The 20,701-nt window shown below is 39.2% G+C and overlaps 1 protein-coding gene across 1 annotated transcript; it reads right to left on the bottom strand.

The window, feature by feature from the left end:
• Positions 1 to 1,990: 1,990 nt before the first annotated feature.
• LOC123754604 (barH-like 2 homeobox protein) lies at positions 1,991 to 2,848 on the bottom strand. The gene has a single exon (XM_045737077.2). The coding sequence runs from the start codon at positions 2,846 to 2,848 to the stop codon at positions 1,991 to 1,993; it is 858 nt and encodes a 285-aa protein (XP_045593033.1).
• Positions 2,849 to 20,701: the final 17,853 nt, after the last annotated feature.

Raw genomic sequence — 20,701 nt, 5'->3', positions numbered from 1 at the left:
GGTTTGTGATAAAGACGGGTATTAAAACCCTAAGCTATTCTAACCTTCAGGGAGGGATTTTGCTCTCAATAAACTTACTTGAACCTAAGACTGGGTTGTTACTTTTTTAATTAGTTAAATTAATTTTAATCTCAGTTCCTGAACCCATTATGTGCCTCTGTAACCACTTCCACTACCACCCATATGATGGGTATGGGGTGCATAATAAACGAACTAACCTAAAACACCGAGTTTCAGTCTTTAATAGAGAAGAACTTTGTATAATATGAACTCCATAATATGATAACAAATAAACAAATTAATTAATGGAAAGAAGATGGTAAATATTAGACAAAATAAAGACACACAATAAATCACAATAGCGTGATATATCAAATGAACAAATGCACAAGGGCCGTGATGAGGATTCGAACCGGGATGATCCCAGGCGGTGCCTTAGTCGATTGAACCACGACATAGTCAAAATAATTGCAACCGGAACCGGAATAATTGCAATTTCATATCAAAATAATATGAACAAATTGTAGTGTAGTGTGTGATTAGAATATACACACATACACATATAAGAAAATCAAAATAATTTAAAATACGTAAGTATAAACTTAAAAATATATATTTTTATATTTTTTAATTAGGAATACTTCTGTATATATATAATACTTCTATATTTAAGTAGGAATACTTCTCTATATATATATATAATACTTCTATATTTAAGTAGAAATACTTCTCTATATATATAATACTTTTATATTTAAGTAGGAATACTTATGGTGCAGTTGTGCGGGACCCTTAGTCTCGTAGAAGAGAATAAAGGACATTGGGAAATATGATGTAGTTAAACACTGTAGGAAATTTAAAAGTCTCCCGAAACTAATTATTAACCCCACGGGGAGCCCTTTACCATTAACTATTCAATAACCATCGCCAAAGAGGTTCACGTCAATCTCTGGAAATATATTCACTCCTTTACCTAAAGCTATTTGTTAAAATTCAGACATATTTACGACTAACAAATTCACATACCTGTATATTAAAATCTGATAGGAAATAAAATCTGAAGACTAAATCTCTGCAAAACTACTTAGTCTTTAAATTTAACGAAAGCTTCTCAGATGAAGTCCAACCACCTGGGCTTGACGATAGAGCGACGGTCTCCCTTCATGCAGGTCGGCGTTCAATCCTCGACCGTCTAAGTGGATGGACACCAATCCTTCCCCCCGTCCCATCCCAAATCCTGACCCCTTCCCAATGCTATATAGTCGTAATGCCTTGGTGCTTTTCCCTGAGTAAGTAATAATAAATTGTGTCACAGTAACATTATAATTGAACAATAACAACAAAAATATATTTATTAGTGTTGTTATTGCTTAAGACATTTATTGTTGAAATTTACTCTCCAGAGTAAATTACTTATATCAGTATATATATTAGTTATATTAGTCAAATCAGTTATAATAATAAATTGTCCAATAGAAATAATGCAAATACATGTTGCAATAATATTAAACGAGATAAAATTATAATAATAATAATAATTAATAAATGTATGCTGCAAGTCTTCAGATATTTACTTTAAAATTAAAAATGTCCTGTCCAAATGTTTCCTGTAATAGTTCCTGACTAGTCATAGTTAACAGGAAATAATGTATGGTTCATATCGTTGAAAAGTTATTATCAAGTCGATTTCAACTGTTACACACATGTCTACTGGGGACATGAATTATACACCTTGTTGTCGATGAAATTCAGTATCGTTATTTACAAGATTAGGTTAAGAAACCTCCATTGACTTAGTTGACCAACATTTATTTTCGGAAATATAGCACGTCACACTTACAATGCATCAAAAATATAAATAAACTTTCTAAATATCAACAGACCATAAATTTAACTTAAACCTCACAGGTTGCATAGACTATTAACCAGTTCCTTCGCAGGAGGAAATACTTCCACTCTACAGAAAGGAAGACTTCAGGAGGCGGCGATATCACACCGAAGATGGCCTGCAGCAGCTGACGTCGTTACAAGGATCTGTAGGTGAGCGTCTCAACTCTTCGCCATTATGGTCCTTACGCCACTTAATTCGCCGATTCTGAAACCATACTTTAACTTTGGTATCGTTCAGGCCCAGCTCAGTGGCGAGGTTGCGACGTCCAGCACCCGCTAAATAAAACTGGTTTTTAAACTCTTCTTCAAGTCGCTTCAGCTGAAAATCAGAAAAGACTGTTCGCGCACGCCTCGCCTTGGTAATAGAGTCTTTCTGGCTGCTGCCCGTGGTTCCGGGAACTAGTTCTGGTCTTGCGTATTGTTGATGGGCGCTGAGTGCATCTTGGTTGGTGTTTCTTCTAACTTGTTTGCGTCTAAAATCTCGTAGACCTGAGCTGATTCTTTTTTGAGAAGCACTGGCGATTAGTTCTGGTCTTACATCTTGTTGATCGGAAGCGGGTTTGTCCTGGTTAGTAGCAGTGGCAACTGGTTCTAAGTCGAATTGATGGGTGGAGGGAGTATCTTGGAGAGAGGTTCTGGCGATGAGTACTGGTACTATATCCTGGAGACTGGTAGAATTATCACATGGGAGCTTGCTGGGAGGTGGCGGAGGTCCTACCACGGAGGTGAAGGTCGCGCAAGTGGGAGATGAAGGCTCGTGACGACGTCTGGGATCCTCACAAAAGTCTGAACAAGGCACTGGCTTGGTGCTTCTGTGTTCATTGCAGGAATAAAGACTCAGAAGAGCGTTGATAGTGAAGGCTGCTGCTCGAGGAGACATGAAGGACGAGCAGGAGCTGTTTTCCGGGACCCAGACTGACGCCGCTTCCTGTTCCTTCACTGCTGGCCGGGGAGTCATGCTGCTGGTAACTGACAGCTGGTAATGACTATAGGTTGACCAAACTTGGCCTTTTATACACCTTTTCAGCTGACCTTTTAACCTGGCGCCGCCGAGATTTGCCTACCTGAGTCTTAACTAGTCAAATGGTTAATCCCAACCTTCCCAGCTAATTACTCTACATTCTCATCAAATGAAGGTTTTGATTTGTTGACAATAATTAATCGCGTAGAATGTTTTATTGCCTGGGCATGATGAATTTGGCATCCGTTCACATATCTTAAATCAATGTAAAAAAAATAACCTGTGGCATTGATTGACGGTGCAACTCACATTCCAAACTCTCGCGGGTATATCCTACACTGGCCTAAATGTTGATATATATTTAACTCTTTCTAAATTGTTCTCGATTATTTGTAAGTAAATTAACTTCCGATTGTTAATTCAATCGTAGTGTTGTTTCACGATCTCCCATTTTTATCCTGGGATAGATGTCCCTCCAGAGGGTAATAGTCCTTAAGCCCAACATAGGTCAGTCGATTAAGGCAGTGTCTGGGATGCTCCCGGACGCAGGTTCGAATCCTCGTCACGGCCCTTGTGGATTTGTTCATTTGACCACCGCCAAGTGGCGTGCCTCTTGGCGAGGAGGTGGGAAGCAGGGAGAGGTGAGAGGAGGGGCTGGGATGGGTTGCCTGGGTGTGGAGGACAATAGAGATAATTGAAGCAGAGACGGGATATGAAAGGGTGCGGTGGACGGGTCAAGGGTCGGTGAGGTTCAGTAGCAGTGGGTGTCTACCAGTAGTGAGGGGTAACCAGCCGTGAAACTTCCAGGTATATCTGGATAATTGGATTTGTTATTGGTGTAGCAGCTGGACACCCTCATAAAGACTGTGAAGCAGTATCCTCCCCCGCGATAACAGCTTGATGGTTAAATGCAAACTCAGAATACTGAGAAAAAAAAATGTACCACTTACGGGCTATTCATGCCCGTGCAACCTCTTGGGTGGCTTAATCATCAATCAATCAATCTGTTATTGGTGGGTTTGAAGGGGCAGCAACATTGTTCCATGGGCGAGAAGGTTGTCATTACCAGAGTAATTGTTGAGGAGCGAATCAAACTTAGAAATGCTGGCTTCTGAAGTGTGTGTGACGGGTTGATAATTTAATGTCAGGATAAATACAAAAATGTTATGATCCTATATGGCCGTTATCTCTCTAATCAATTCTAATCTAATCAATATATAGGGTTACCACCACTGGTGCAATTGTAGGGACCCATAGCCTCGGAGGAGAAAGTAACTAGTATTTAGATTGTGGATTCTCACCGAACACATCAATATGTTTTTATTAAATAGGAACAATACTATTCTTCTTTAATAATATTATTATATTGTGTTAGTTTTATAATATATATATATATATATATATATATATATATATATATATATATATATATATATATATATATATATATATATATATATATATATATATATATATATATATATATATATATATATATCTTGATGCTTCTATATTGGAGCGAAGTCTTGAGGTGGGTAGAATATAGTTGTGCAATAATTGGCTGTTGATTGCTGGTGTTGACTTCTTGATGTGTAGTGCCTCGCAAACGTCAAGCCTCCTGCTATCGCTGTATCTATCGATGATTTCTGTGTTGTTTACTGGTGCAATTGTATATATATATATATATATATATATATATATATATATATATATATATATATATATATATATATATATATATATATATATATATATATATATATATATTTGAAATACAAACAGAAGACCTAAGGTTTGGGGATTATATACCCAACTTCATCTGAATAGACAAATATCAGTAAACTAAAATATCGATTAATGGAAGTGACATGAAGGAGGGTTGATTAATTGGATATTAATTCGGTATTCCATCATACTTGGAATGTACTATACATACACTAATTGTATACATAATTTTATTCCTATCACACACCATGGTAATTATAAAGTTATCTGATTGATTGATTTGATTGTTCCCGCCGGAGGCGGCTAGTTTATTTTGCACCCAATACCCATCCTGTGAGCAGTAGCGCAAAAAGTATTACAAAGGGCACAAAAGGTCTTTATCAGACCTCAACTTAAATTATTACATAAATAATTTCATCCGGTCCGTCTAATTACCACAAGCTACCACAAACTACACAAACTTCAGAAAGCTTCCTGGCAATACGTTAGTAATGAATAAATATGATATATTTACTCATTATAATGTTGGTGCTGAATGTACAACACGACAAAACATAATTTTAATCTGAAAAAGTATCTTTTTATAAAGAAATTAGACGAAAATAAAAAGCTGGTGACGCCAAATCAAGTCGACGATCCAAGCTTCGGTTAGGTTAGGTTAGGTTTGGTTAAGTTAGGTTAGGTTAGGTTAGGATAGGTTAGGATAGGTTAGGTTAGCCTAACTTAATATATCATATTTATTCATTACTAACGTATTGCCAGGAAGCTTTCTGAAGTTTGTGTAGTTTGTGGTAGCTTGTGGTAATTAGACGGACCCTTAACAGTAAGTCATTATACATACATGGTAAGTCTTATCGCTAATACACAATTGTTTGAACAGTGGAGATATTACAGTCATAGACGAGCGGTTGTTTATTATTAGTATTCACAATACACGATTTGTTTCTTAATCTCTTATGTCGTTTATCTACTGGAAGTGAAATATGGATAGAGTGCTAGGATTTCAGGTATTTTATCCTTGGTAATAAGGTAGGTTGCCATATAATTCAGCGTGAGCTTAGATTTATCTCTAAATAGCTCAATTTTACTACATTCCAAGATATAGTGTTCGAGTGTGTGTCCCTGTCTTTGTCCACACACTTTACACTTTACTTCATCTAGATCCCTTGACAAGCCGAACTGCCAGAGATACTTGTAGCCAAGTCTTATTCGAGATGTGACAACGTCTGTTATTCTGCTGACTTTGTTACTTGCCCCATACACATGTTTTACTTCACATATTTCATTGTGATAAACAATGGACCTGCTAGTTCCAGTTTGCACTGCTCTACTTTCTTCAAATACATCCAAAAGTTCTTGTCTAATGACTCTTTTAAGGGACCTAATTGATAACTCAAGATTCCGTTCAATACTGTCTTTATTTACTGCAACCTTAGCAAGGGCATCAACTTCATCATGTTCCAGCAGGCCAATGTGAGAAGGAATCCACAACACTTTTATATTTACCCTCTTGCTAAGTATGCTTATATATCTATGCCTGGCTTCTGAGACAAGCACGTTATTACTTGATTGCAAATTGTTTATTGCTAGAAGTGAGGAAAGGGAATCGGAAATAATTAAGCTGTCCTCGACTTACATTAAAAATGATCAAATTCACTACTTTTTATAAATGAAGATTCAATAATATTTCTTTCAGTAACTAATTAACACTCCACAAATTTGCATGAATTATTCCAGTGAACTGAATGATAAGAAACTCTTAAGTTCTCGCCGGTGATACAAATCGGTAGGGAAATTAACACGGAAGAAGACTCACTATCTCTTCAAGTTGATCTAAATAGGGTTTTGAAATGGTCAAAGGATTGGCAGCTGCAGTTTAATGCTGATAAATGTAAAGTTCTGAGGTTAGGTAATGATGATAGAGTTACAAGATACGAGCTAGATGGTGTTGAGATTGCGAAGTCGGATTGCAAAAGGGATCTGGGAGTTATGATTAGTAAGAATTTAAAACAAAAGGATCAATGCATGAATGTTCGTAATAAGGCAAATAGGACACTGGGATTTATTAATCGAAACATAAGTAACAAGACACCTGGTGTTGTTCTTAAGCTATATCTTGCTCTGGTTAGGCCCCATTTAGGTTATGCAGTTCAGTTTTGGTCGCCGTACTATAGAATGGATATAAATTCACTTGAACGTGTCCAGCGTAGAATGACTAAGTTAATTCCCCAAATTAGAAATCTTTCATATGAAGAAAGATTAACAAAGCTTAAATTGCATTCACTGGAAAGACGAAGAGCTAGGGGTGAGGTTATCTTGAGATGATTTCGGGGCTTTTTTTTAGTGTCCCCGCGGCCCGGTCCTCGACCAGGCCTCCACCCCCAGGAAGCAGCCCGTGACAGCTGATTAACACCCAGGTACCTATTTTACTGCTAGGTAACAGGGGCATAGGGGGAAAGAAACTCTGCCCATTGTTTCTCGCCGGCGCCTGGGATCGAACCCAGGACCACAGGATCACAAGCCCAGCGTGCTGTCCGCTCGGCCGACCGGCTCCCCGGCTCGGCCCCCACTCGGCTCCGACCGGCTTTGCCGAGAGGCAAAGGGAACAATGGCCATGAATATGGCCATTGTTCCCTTTACCATATCACCAGTGACATGATAGAGGTTTACAAGTGGATGAATGGACATAACAAAGGGGATATTAATGGAGTATTAAAAGTATCAACACAAGACAGAACGCGAAACAATAGGTATAAATTGGATAAGTTTAGATTTAGGAAAGACCTGGGTAAATACTGGTTCGGTAACAGGGTTGTTGATTTGTGGAACCAATTATCACGAAACGTAGTGGAGGCGGGGTCCCTCGATTGTTTCAAGCGTGGGTTGGACATGTATATGAGTGGGATTGGGTGGTTATAAATAGGAGCTGCCTCGTATGGGCCAATAGGCCTTCTGCAGTTACTTTTGTTTTTATGTTCTTATGTTCATTGTTTCTTTTTGTCCTCCTAATATGTTTTTATACATTTCTAACCAGTTGTACAAATTCCGGTTCTAAACTGACTTCCCTATTCTTAATCCTTTTGTACCACGCTCTCTTTTTACCTATAAGGTTCTTCAGATCCTTTGTTTTCCATTCTATGTTCTGTCTAAACTATTATCTTTCTCAATGTACAATATTTCACACATTAAAACTAACTCACCTTAAAGACCTTTTAGTAGAAGACAAAGCAAATAAATAAAAATTTCCGTGTTTTTCGCTTCTATGCTAATTAATAAATTAACAAAAACTGATGTTTTAATGTATTTGTTTTGTTCATTTACTGAAGCTTGTGGACAAGTACTGGATAACATGTACACAGAGTACATTCTGAGGGTAATTATCAGCTTTCGGCTTTTCAGAGAAGAGGTAATGAGGTGACCTGGGTTGACCCCGAATGACCTCGCGACAGTGACTCCAGGGACCTGACGGCCGCCACGCCCTACTGCTCAACCTGGGCAATTAGAAGGAAACTACCTGGGTAATGATCCCGTCGTATCTGCGTGTACCCGGGTTATCATCCCGTCGTATCTCTGCGTGTACCCGGGCTATCATCCCGTCGTATCTCTGCGTGTGCCCGGGCTATCATCCCGTCGTATCTCTGAGCCTGGTTACTGTGCACTGAGCATTAATGTATATCCGAGACAGTTGACGAATTGGATCTTTATTTTAATTTTCAAGTCTTTACTCGGAATCTGGTCGTCTATCTATCCCGTTAAGGATAGATAGACATCCTATATAACAGAATATCTATCTATTTAGTTGGTGATCTATCAGCGGAGAATTTATCTACTCAGTTAGTAGTATAAGAGGTTTTCTGATGGTTAAATTCGTCAGCTAGAAGTCTAATAAATTTTGCAGCTTGTCTATTTAGTAGTTTAACAATTTAGCTAATTGAATATAGGTAGGGGTAATTACTGATCCAATTAGGTAATTTTTTCTAGTGGTTTATCAAATCTGCTTTTAGTCTTACTTAGACCAGTTGTTAGTCAAGCAACGATGTACCGCTGTCTGGTTTGTAGGAAATGTACCACGGAACAAAATGCCCTTTGGAATTCATGTTGACATGTATGTTGATATATTGTAAAAAATCAACAAAATCAATAATTGTTTCGGAGGATTTAAAACAAAAATTAGAAACCCCGGGTGTGGATATGATAACGTACTTTAGAGTTGAATTCGTCATTCATGGAGAAGTTAGCTGCAATTTTAATAAAATTAAGAATACATCAGCATGTACTCTGAATGTACACAACGCCTCACCTCACAACGCTCAACACCTCACAACTCTCCACACCTCCCTTCCTTTCACCACAACCCGCCCTCCCCCCCTCACAACTCCCTATTGGTTCTGGTAAGCTCCTTAGACATTGCAATATTCATTCATATCTCTCCAAATCGACCCTATGAATCTTAAATTGATTTCCAATGAGCTCCGACGTACTTTTAAACTAGTACTTTAATATTTTTTTTCGGGCGCCTTCAATGAGGTGGTAATGTATGCCAGTAGACAATGGAGAGGTGTGGTTACTGTGACCTGACCTCGAGAGGTCGGTTGAGGGAGGTCAGCTAAGGTACGTCTTAGCCACTCTCAAGGGATGACAGTAATTACTCACCGCTCAGGTAACTGAAGGTGGATTGTTGTCTATTGTATTTTGATATTTTGTGAATTAAATATTATATAAAATAAAAAGTGTGGTATGAATTAGATGGATGTAAAAAATCTGTAGTCAAGACCTCTTGTCATTATGTGTGATCCTCTGTTCTGTGTGGCAGGGAATATGAGCATGACTCCTCGCTGCCTGGTGTAGCGGTGAATATGAGCAGCTTCCTCACAATCATATGGGACAGTGAATATGCGCTACATTTTCATTGTTTTGTATGACAGTGAATATGAGTAACATTCTCACTTTCGTGGGACAGTGAATATGAACAACATTCTCACTGTTTTGTGTGACAGAAAATATGAATAAAATTCTCACTTTTATGGGACAGTGAACATGAGCATCACTCTCCCTGTTTTGAGTAACTGTTAATATGAGGACCAATCCACACACTAGAAAATGAAGGGACGACAAGGGATTTTCTAGTGTGTGGATTGGTCAGCAGCCATGTTAGTGTGACTCATCGCCTGCATGTTAATATGAGCATGCTCCTCACTATTCACTCTACGTGGCAGTGAATATCAGCACCGTCCTCACTATACAATGTGGCTGTACACTTGAGCAGCATCCTCACTGAAATTAGACCTAACCGGCGTACTCAAATTAGACATAACTGTATCAAAACTTCATCAAATAAAGAGTTCCAAAAGAAAATATATCTGTCTATGTTCCTTTTAAAAACTGAACACACACACATATGCCTAAAATAACGAATTTATTGTTAACGAAAATACCTGAATGAAATGTAGAATAGAACCAATGAAGAGCAGGGGTGCCATAGGCACAATCAGAGAACACTGTATAAACATCAGAGGTCCGCGGTTGTTCAACGTCCTCCCAGCAAGCATAAGAAATATTGCCGGAACAACCGTGGACATTTTCAAGAGGAAACTAGATTTATTCCTCCAAGGAGTGCCGGACCAACCGGGCTGTGGTGGGTATGTGGGCCTGCGGGCCGCTCCAAGCAACAGCCTGGTGGACCAAACTCTCACAAGTCGAGCCTGGCCTCGGGCCGGGCTTGGGGAGTAGAAGAATTCCCAGAACCCCATCAACCAGGTATCAACCAACCAGGTATTATTACTTCATAACCCTTCAAGTTTTCGTGAAATCAGACAGGAAATGAATGCACTGTAACGTGAAAGAAAATGAAAATTGTTCACAGGCGTGATTTTCCCGTCCACCAGCCTAGAGCTGCGGTCTACCTGTGTTGCTGTCAAACTCTGGGATAATAATTAACACGGTTAATCTCCCCTTCATCTGGGTTTCCCCCACCCCCTCCTCCTCTCCATCAGCAGATCGTTGGGAGTTAATTGGCGGAACTCCACCACAGATGTTGACCCTTCGGCCTGGGCAGGACCTATACCGGTGTATTCACCTAGTTGTTCCTGCCGGGATTGAGCTCTGCTCTTTCGGCCCGCCTCTCAACTGTCAATCAATCAACTGTTACTAACTACTACTTTTTATTTACTTTTTTCCCTCCACACACACATACCTTACGTCACTGGAAGACAGAAGAGTAAGGGGAGACATGATCACAACCTACAAAATCCTCAGGGGAATCGACCGGGTAAACAAGGATAAACTAGTCTGGTACGCGAACAAGGGGACACAGGTGGAAACTGAGTACCCACATGAGCCACAGGGACGTTAAAAGGAACTTTTTCAGTGTCAGTAGTTAACGGATGGAATGCATTAGACAGTGATGTGGTGGAGGCTGACTCCATACACAGTTTCAAATGTAGATATGACAGAGCCCAGTAGACTCCGGAATCTGTACACCAGTTGATTGACAGTTGAGAGGCGGGACCAAAGCCAAAGCTCAACCCCCGCAAGCACAAATAGGTAAGTACACACACACACACACACACACACACAATCAAATTCAGGCTGGAATTTGGAATTTGATGGAGATGCAGGCTGGAGTGAAAGGGAAGGTACTCCGTTGGATAAGGGAGTACCTAAGTAACAGAAGACAACGCGTCACTGTGAGGGGTGAGGTTTCGGATTGGCGTGATGTCACAAGTAGAGTCCCGGAGGGGTCAGTCCTTGGACCAATACTTTTTCTGTTATATGTAAATGATCTCCCAGAGGGGTATAGAATCGTTTCTCTCAATGTTTGCGGATGATGGAAAAATTATGAGGAGGATTGGAACAAAGGATGATAATAGGAGGCTACAGGACGACCTAGACAGACTGAATGAAGGGTCCAACAAATGGCTGCTAAAGTTTAACCCGAGTAAATGCAAAGTAATGAAACTAGGCGGTGGAAACAGGAGGCCAGACACCAGATACAGAATAGGAGATGAAGTACTTAATGAAACGGAAAGAGAGAAAGATCTAGGAATAGATGTTACACCAAACCTGTCTCCTGAAGCCCACATAAAAAGAATTACGTCTGCGGCATATGCGAGGCTGGCTAACATCAGAACAGCGTTCAGGAACCTGTGTAAGGAATCATTTAAAATCTTGTACACCACATACGTAAGACCAATCCTGGAGTATGCGGCCCCAGCATGGAGCCCGTACCTTGTCAAGCACAAGACGAAGCTGGAAAAAGTTCAGAGGTATGCCACTAGACTAGTCCCAGAACTAAGAGGCATGAGTTACGAGGAAAGGCAGCGGGAAATGCACCTTACGACATTGGAAGACAGAAGAGTGAGGGGAGACATGATCACTACCTACAAAATCCTCAGGGGAATTGACAGGGTAAACAAGGATAAACTATTCAACACTTTATTCAACACATTGGTACGCGAACAAGGGGACACAGGTGGAAATTGAGTGCCCATATGAGCAATAGAGACGTTAGAAAGATTTTTTCAGTGTCAGAGTAGTAGACAAATGGAATGCATTAGGAAGTGATGTGGTGGAGGCTGACTCCATACACAGCTTTAAGTGTAGATATGATAGAGCCCAGTAGGCTCAGGAATCTGTACACCAGTTGATAGGCGGGACCAAAGAGCCAGAGCTCAACCCCCGCAAGCACAATTAGGTGAGTACACACACACACACACACATAGGAAGCAGCCCGTAGCAGCTGTCTAACTCCCAGGTACCTATTAACTGCTAGGTAACAGTTACATCAGTGTTAAGAAAACTCTGCCCATCTGTCTCCGCCGGGTGCGGGGATCGAACCCCGGTCCCTAGGTCCACGAGGACAGAGCGCTGTCCACTTTACCACTCAGCCTCTCAGTGTGTGTGTACTCATCAAATTGTGCTTACGAGAGTTAAGCTTCGGCTTAATGCAGTCACGTTAGTGTGATTACTCTGTGTACAATTATTAATCATATTAATAATGATAATGTAATTAAGCTTACAGAGTATAGAGGATAGATTTTAGCTTACAGAGTATTGGGGATAGAATTTAGCTTACAGAGTATAGGGGATAGATTTTCAGAGATACTTGTAACCTTGGCAATTTGATTAAGTGTAGATTTGATTAACAAGAGTCGGGTGATCTAATGAATTATTCGTCTTATTTCAAATGCTGGAAAGAAATAGTGGCAACTCTTCGGGATACTCATGCCCGTGCCATCTCTTGTGGTGGCTTAATCGACATCATTCATTCAATGGCAACTGCAGGACTATTTGGCACCAAACAATGCAGCTAGTTTCTAATACTCTACTCGGCGACAATCTACTTACTATATATATGACACTCATATATATTCCCCACTTCTTTGTGGTTTTTCCGCATATATATATAAATATATATATATATATATATATATATATATATATATATATATATATATATAAATATATATATATATATAAATCCCGACCCCCGAAGAGCTGGACGAGGTCTTCGAACACTGATTGGTATATTGTTATATAAGTGTGTGTTTTCTGTAAACTGTAGCATTGCAATAAAATAAAAAAAATAATAATAGGGGTGGTAGGAGAGGAAAAGATTAAAGTATTCAGTGAGAATCCACAAGGTCTTCTCTGAACACTATTTATTTTCTTCTTTGAGGATGTGGGTCCCTTTAATTAAACCAGTGGTGGTACCCCTAAATATATATATATATATATATATATATATATATATATATATATATATATATATATATATATATATATATATATATATGTCGTACCTAGTAGCCAGAACTCACTTCTCAGCCTACTATTCAAGGCCCGATTTGCCTAATAAGCCAAGTTTTCCTGAATTAATATATTTACTATAATTTTTTTCTTATGAAATGATAAAGCAACCCTTTTCTCTATGTATGAGGTCAATTTTTTTTTATTGGAGTTAAAGTTAACGTAGATATATGACCGAACCTAACCAACCCTACCTAACCTAACCTAACCTATATTTATAGGTAAGGTTAGGTTAGGTAGCCAAAAAAAGCTAAGTTAGGTTAGGTTAGGTAGGTTAGGTAGACGAAAAAACATTAATTCATGAAAACTTGGCTTATTAGGCAAATCGGGCCTTGAATAGTAGGCCGAGAAGTGCGTTCTGGCTATTAGGTACGACATATATATATATATATATATATATATATATATATATGTCGTACCTAGTAGCCAGAACGCACTTCTCAGCCTAATATGCATGGCCAGATTTGCTTAATAAGCCAAGTTTTCATGAATTAATTGTTTTTCGACTACCTAACCTACCTAACCTAACCTAACTTTTTCGGCTACCTAACCTAACCTAACCGATAAAGATAGGTTAGGTTAGGTTAGGTAGGGTTGGTTAGGTTCGGTTATATATCTACGCTAATTTTAACTCCAATAAAAAAAATTGACCTCATACATAATGAAATTGATAGCTTTATCATTTCATAAGACAAAAATTAGAGAAAATATATTAATTCAGGAAAACTTGGCTTATTAGGTAAATCTGGCCTTGCATAGTAGGCCAAAAAGTGCGTTCTGGCTACTAGGTACGACATATATATATATATATATATATATATATATATATATATATATATATATATATATATATATATATATATATATATATATATATATATATATATATATATATATATATGTCGTACTTAGTAGCCAGAACGCAGTTTTCAGCCTACTATGCAAGGCCCGATTTGCCTAATAAGACAAGTTTTCATGAATTAATTGTTTTTCGACTACCTAACCTACCTAACCTAACCTAACCTAACTTTTTCGGCTACCTAACCTAACCTAACCTATAGAGATACGTTAGGTTAGGTTAGGTAGGGTTGGTTAGGTTCGGTCATATATCTACGTTAATTTTAACTCCAATAAATAAAAATTGACCTCATAGATAATGAAATGGGTAGCTTTATCATTTCATAAGAAAAAATTATAGAGAAAATATATTAATTCAGGAAAACTTGGCTTATTAGGCAAATCGGGCCTTGCATAGTAGGCCAAAAAGTGTGTTCTGGCTACTTGGTACGACATATATATATATATATATATATATATATATATATATATATATATATATATATATATATATATATATATATATATATATATATATATATATATATATATGTACTTTCCTTAAGTACTTTCGTATATTAATACATCTTCAGAAGATGTATTAATATACGAAAGTACTTAAGGAAATTCCTGTTTCAATTTTCCTCCGTGGTCTGACACTGTCACATTTTTAATCACGTGTTTATTTTTCGTGATTTACACATAAAGGAATTTCCTTGAATACTTTCGCATTTAATAATACGGAAGTATTATTTATATACTTATTTATTTGATCGTATTATTTCGTATCAAGAGCTGATACTCGAGATCTGTGGAGATGCAAATGCACCTTGCGTGACGGAAGATGTCTCCCGTGAATGTGTCCAAGATTGATTGATTGATGATTAAGCCACCCAAAAGGTGGCAAGGGTATGAATAGCATGTAAATGGTGGCCCTTTTGAGCCATCTGTGGAGGTGCGACTGCACCCTGCGTGACGGGAGATGTCTCCCGTAGTAATGAGGAAGAGAGAGAGAGAGAGAGAGAAGATTAAGCCACCCAAAAGGTGGCTTGGGCATGAATAGCCCATAAGTGGTGGCCCTTTTGAGCCATTTCCAGTATCAATAGATGATACTGGAGATCTGTGGAGGTGCGACTGCACCCTGCGTGACGGGAGATGTCTCCCGTCTAATGAGGAAGTAGATGCAGGCAGTAAATAGGCAAGAGGCAAGAGAGAGGTGAGGAGAAAAGTATGGTGTAGTAGAGAGGATAGTAGTAGGAATAAGAACTGCAGAGGGCCTATTGGCCCATACGAGGCAGCTATTATAATCACCGAATGAAAAGGAGATTCATTGCTGTCTTAGTTTGCGGTTAAATGAAGTTTTGAGGCGATCCAAAGGGTTAGAAGTCAGAGGAGCATAAGTGCGAGAATCAGAGAGCAAGACATCTGCTTTTCGGAGGTACTCCTTACGGTCAAGGACAACCACCGAACTGCCTTTGTCGGAAGGAAGGATGAGAATAGAGTTGTTAGTTTTCAGGGAGGCAAGGGCAAGCTGGAAGCGACGAGGAAGGTGGTGATTTTTAGAAAACAAGCTGTCAAGAACGGGGATAAGGGCCCCTCTAATGGCTGACAGGTCCGAAAAAGAACTAGAGTTAGAATTAACAAACCTGTCAAAGGAACTAATGAGGTCAATGCCACAGCGTGGGCCAGGGGAAGTAGCAAAAGAAAGACCAATTTCAAGAAGTTCTTGCTGGTGCTTAGAAAGAGGTTGGATGAAAGGTTGGTAACACAGTCAGAGAGAGAGTATTTGGCCCAAGGGCTGTTGATTAATTGATGAAGATTAAGCCACCCAAAAGGTGGCACGGGCATGAATAGCACGTAAGGGTGGCCCTTTTGAGCCATTACCAGTACCAGTAGCTGATACTGGAGATCTGTGGAGGTGCAACTGCACCCTGCGTGACGGGAGATATCTCCTGGACCAAATGGTGAGCACATGACCTGACAGACGAAGATTAAGCCACCCAAAAGGTGGCACGGGCATGAATAGCCCGTAAGTGGAGGCCTTTCTGAGCCATTACTAGTATACTGGAGATCTGTGGAGGTGCGACTGTACCCTGCGTGACGGGAGATGTCTCCCGTTAAGGGCTGTTGGAGATCAGGCGTTGAAGTTTGTTGTGTAGTGAGGAGGAGTGGTGGGAACAGGAGACGTAAGCAGTGTCAAAAGCAATTGGAATTATGATATTGCATAGATCACTGGGAAGAGAAGAGGACAGAAAGCGTTGATGTTGACTAACAGAAAAGCCTCATCAACTTGCAAGGAGGTGGCATGAGTAAGTTCTTGAAGAAGATGGTGGGCATGTTCAGGAAAAGGAGATCCCGAAGTGCTGAACCGGAGAAAGTGAGATAAAGAAAGAGGGAGAACATGCTCAGCAAGACATTCTTTAAGAAACCTTTAATCTTTCGACGTTTGGCGGCAAGAAGGGAAGACTCAAAGGCGCGAAAAGGCTGTTTAAAGGAAGGAAGGAAGGTAGAGCGTCGAAGAAATTAAACTGAGTAAGACGCTTACGTGTGGTATCCATATGCAGGCGATGAGTCACAATAACGTGGCTAAAGTATGTTGACCAGACCACACACTAGAAGGTGAAGGGACGACGACGTTTCGGTCCGTTCTGGACCATTCTCAAGTCGATTGTGATGAAGAATTGATGATTGATTGATAAAGATTAAACCACCCAAGAGGTGGCACGGGCATGAATAGCCCGTAAGTGTGATGAGGAAATTGATTGATTGATTGATGAAGATTAAGCCACCCAAGAGGTGGCACGGGCATGAATAGCCCGTACGTGGTGGCCCTTTTGAGCCATTACCAGTATCAAGAGCTGATACTGGAGATCTGTGGAGGCGCGACTGCACCCTGCGTGACGGGAGATGTCTCCCGGACCAAGTGGTGACCAGATGGTGGTGTGTGATGAGGAAGTAGATGCAGGCAATAAATAGGCAAGAGAGAGGTGAGGAGCAACAACGACGAAACGTCGTCGTCCCTTCACCTTCTAGTGTGTGGTCTGGTCAACAATAATAATATTATTAAATACGAAATAAATTTCGATGTCATTAATTTGTGTTTCCCTGTTAGTTAACACAAAGTCTAAAACATTATTTTCACTCGTTGGCTCCTTAATGTGTTGTGTAACAATGCAATTGTTACGTAACAAACGTAACAATCGTCAATTATTTCTAGAAAATCTTCTGCTTCATTATTAAGGACTTGATGATGTCATCAAGAGGATATTTTTCCTGAGTTTGATGATTGTAAAAGACTATTGGAGATCATTCATATTGTCAATCGACACCTTGACACGAGTCTAGCATATAATATACGGTTTCCTGTCCTCGACAAAACGAACTAACTAATGAAGGCTTAATATTATTAATTCTAAGTCTCCCAACACACTCGTTTTCTATTACTTATTTGTAAAAGGTTTTCTGTTATTGCTTTTTAGGGAGACATACCTATATTATCTTTACCCTCATGTGACTGTCTCATACAGGATCTGGACAATTTGAAAAATTTAAAGAAGATTCATAAAACAAAACTGGCAGTTAGGTTTGACTGTTACAGAGTTATCGGGAGAAGTCGCACATGATCCGTCAGACTTGCCCGAAACCGTCAGACTTGCCCGAAACGCATTGCGTAATAGTGGCTTTAGGCATTGTATGTACTAGCTCTATCTATATATCAATCCATTAATGTAACATCACTTGTATGTATATACCTTACCTGAATAAACATCTGAATCTGAATCTGAATCTGAGACTGCATCTTGCGAAAAAATAACGGTTTAACGAGACTTTTAACTATAATATTCTCAAAGCCGTCTTATGTAGTACAGATGAACAATTATGGTTTACATTGTAAAAGCAGTTCACTCACCACCTGTGAGTTGAGTGCTCAATAATTCATTACATTAAATGATGTATTAACGATCTCTATCCCTACCCACGGAGCTAGGACAGAAGAAAATATATGCACACTAGTTACCAAATTCAAATTTAATGGAATAAACATTGTTTATTGTTTATAAATGTTTATGTTTATTCCAATGTTTGTTGGAATAAACAAAATGTTCAAATGTTAATTCCATTAAAAGTACAAACATAGAAGATGAGTTACAAGCATAATGTGGGATTTATAGATAGATCTAGTACATACAATACCTAAAGCTACTAATACGCACTGTGTTTCGGGTAAGGTGTGTGGGGGGGGGGAACACTTACACTAAAACTTAATACTAATTGAGATTAAAGTATAAATTGTGTTGAAAAGGGAATACAAAAAAAGGAGGTGGAAACATGGCAAAAATCAGCAATTATACAAGATGGTCAACAAACAGTATTGTTTGAAAACAATATAAATGAATGGTAATGTCTGTGATAGAAAATAAATTAAGAAAAACATGAAGTTGATACACTGTCGTGAAGGTGTTGTTCGTTATACCAGAATATGGTATACTGTGTGTGAGTCGTGCCACGTGAGGTGGTTGTTGTTGTTTTAGAATCAGCTACTCGGAACAGAACATTCAGAGTAGCACGGGCTATGGCGAGCCCGTAGTGAACTTACCTGGCACAGGAGCGGGGCTGTGAATATGATGGCCACATGAGGTTCAGTGTGTCCTAATGAGACAGCAGCAGTCAGCCGAGGATCAAACCCCGCAAGCACAATTGGGGGAATACAATCATAGGGTGAATAAATCCAAAAGGTCCGTGATGAGGGTTCGAACCTACGTCCGGGATCACCGTACTTCCTTCCCACTGTAGGACAGAGACGGTTGCGTAAGTTCCCTTACACCTTATGTCTCTGTTTACCTAGCAGTAAACCGGCAGCTAAGAGTTAGACGACTATTGTAAATTTCATCCAGGCGAAGTAATGTGTGAATTGCTTCGTTTAATCTTCACATTCTAGATTAAGTCTGGGACTGGTGTGTGTGTGAAGTAATTGATGGATTTTAAGATTGCAAGTGAAATGAAATACATGGTATGTAGCAACAATGTTTATAGTCTTAATATATATAAAGTGGTAAATAATCAGTGAGATGAAGCCGTTGCCATAGGCAGGGATTCACACACCTCATATGTTAAACTCGTAAATTGTAGCAAGGTTAAAAGGTCCCAACTAGGTCGATTAAACTGCATTCACAAAACATCCCGTAATCGTATCCCAAGAACTGGATTCTGGTTTCCCTACCTGCCGACAGAGGGCTGTATACGTATTGAAATTGAAATTGAAATAAGTTTATTGAGGTAAAATACACACAAAGGGATGAGGTAGCTCAAGCTATTCTCACCCCGTTCAGTACTTCGTGTTAATACATACATAGACACATATCACAAACAATAAATGTATTACCGCACATTCTGAGAGATAAACGTATTGGTTTGATAAATTAAATCACGGTTAATATTTGAGAACCATACAATTATTCTTTAAGAAGCTCCGCTCCTTATGCAGGACATGATCCTACAATCAAAAGATTTTCAATGACATCAGCACTTTATTGCCAGTCATACTATTAGTAAATATATTTAACAGTTGACCAAAAGATAATTCAGTTTAATACCATTTATATATTTAAAACAAAGATAGGCAAGATCTTCTCACTAAATTCGTTTGCAACAAATTCGAATGTTTTCAGCTCCATAAGCTTCCCCAAAACAAGCCGCCAATTTTGGTTCTAATGGTCTGCTGCTGTTGTTGTTATTTTAGATTCAGCTACTCGGAACAAAAAGTTCCAAGTAGCACGGGGTATGGTGAGCCCGTTGTGGACTTACCTGTCACAGGAGCGGGGCTCTATGTTGCGGTCCCTTGCTGTTTGAGTTTCTTTATAATCCTTTGTAATCTCTTGTTAAGGATTGGTTCGTATTTATGTGCATATAATATTTTAGTGTATCGGTGTTATTCATCAGTTGCGGTCTGTGACTTACTTAATCCCACATTCTTCATACTTTCCCCGTTCTTATTCTAGTTCTTCTCCACTATCTCACTCGGCATACTTCTCACACATTCTCACTCATTCTAATTCCCCCACGTATTTTCATTCTCATCCTAGCTCTTCACTACTGCCTCACTCCTCACATTTCCTCACTTTAATCCTAGTTTCTCACTGCTGTTTCACACCTCATACCTCCTCACTCTTATCATAGTTCGGTCACTACTCCTCCACGCCCTATACTTCTACATCCTCATCATAATTATTCACTGCAACCACGTTATTCAATCTTTACAATTCTCATCCAAATTCCCTGTGTAGCTGCGTTTACAGTACGGGTCCTAACAAATAGCTCTCAACACAAGACAAGAACCGGCTCTTAGGAAGCGTGCCTTCACGACACTCAGTTGAAACCATTGGCTCAAGGGACGACCATTGTGTCAAGAACACAGGACTCAGCGGATTACGGAGCCAGTAAGTAATTAACAAAAGAAAGTAAAAAGCAGAAAAGACTATG

This window comes from Procambarus clarkii, chromosome 18 (genome assembly GCF_040958095.1).
Source record: "Procambarus clarkii isolate CNS0578487 chromosome 18, FALCON_Pclarkii_2.0, whole genome shotgun sequence".
Taxonomy (NCBI): domain Eukaryota; kingdom Metazoa; phylum Arthropoda; class Malacostraca; order Decapoda; family Cambaridae; genus Procambarus; species Procambarus clarkii.
The sequence above is the reverse complement of the archived record's forward strand: the minus strand, read 5'-3'. Positions and strand labels throughout refer to the sequence as shown.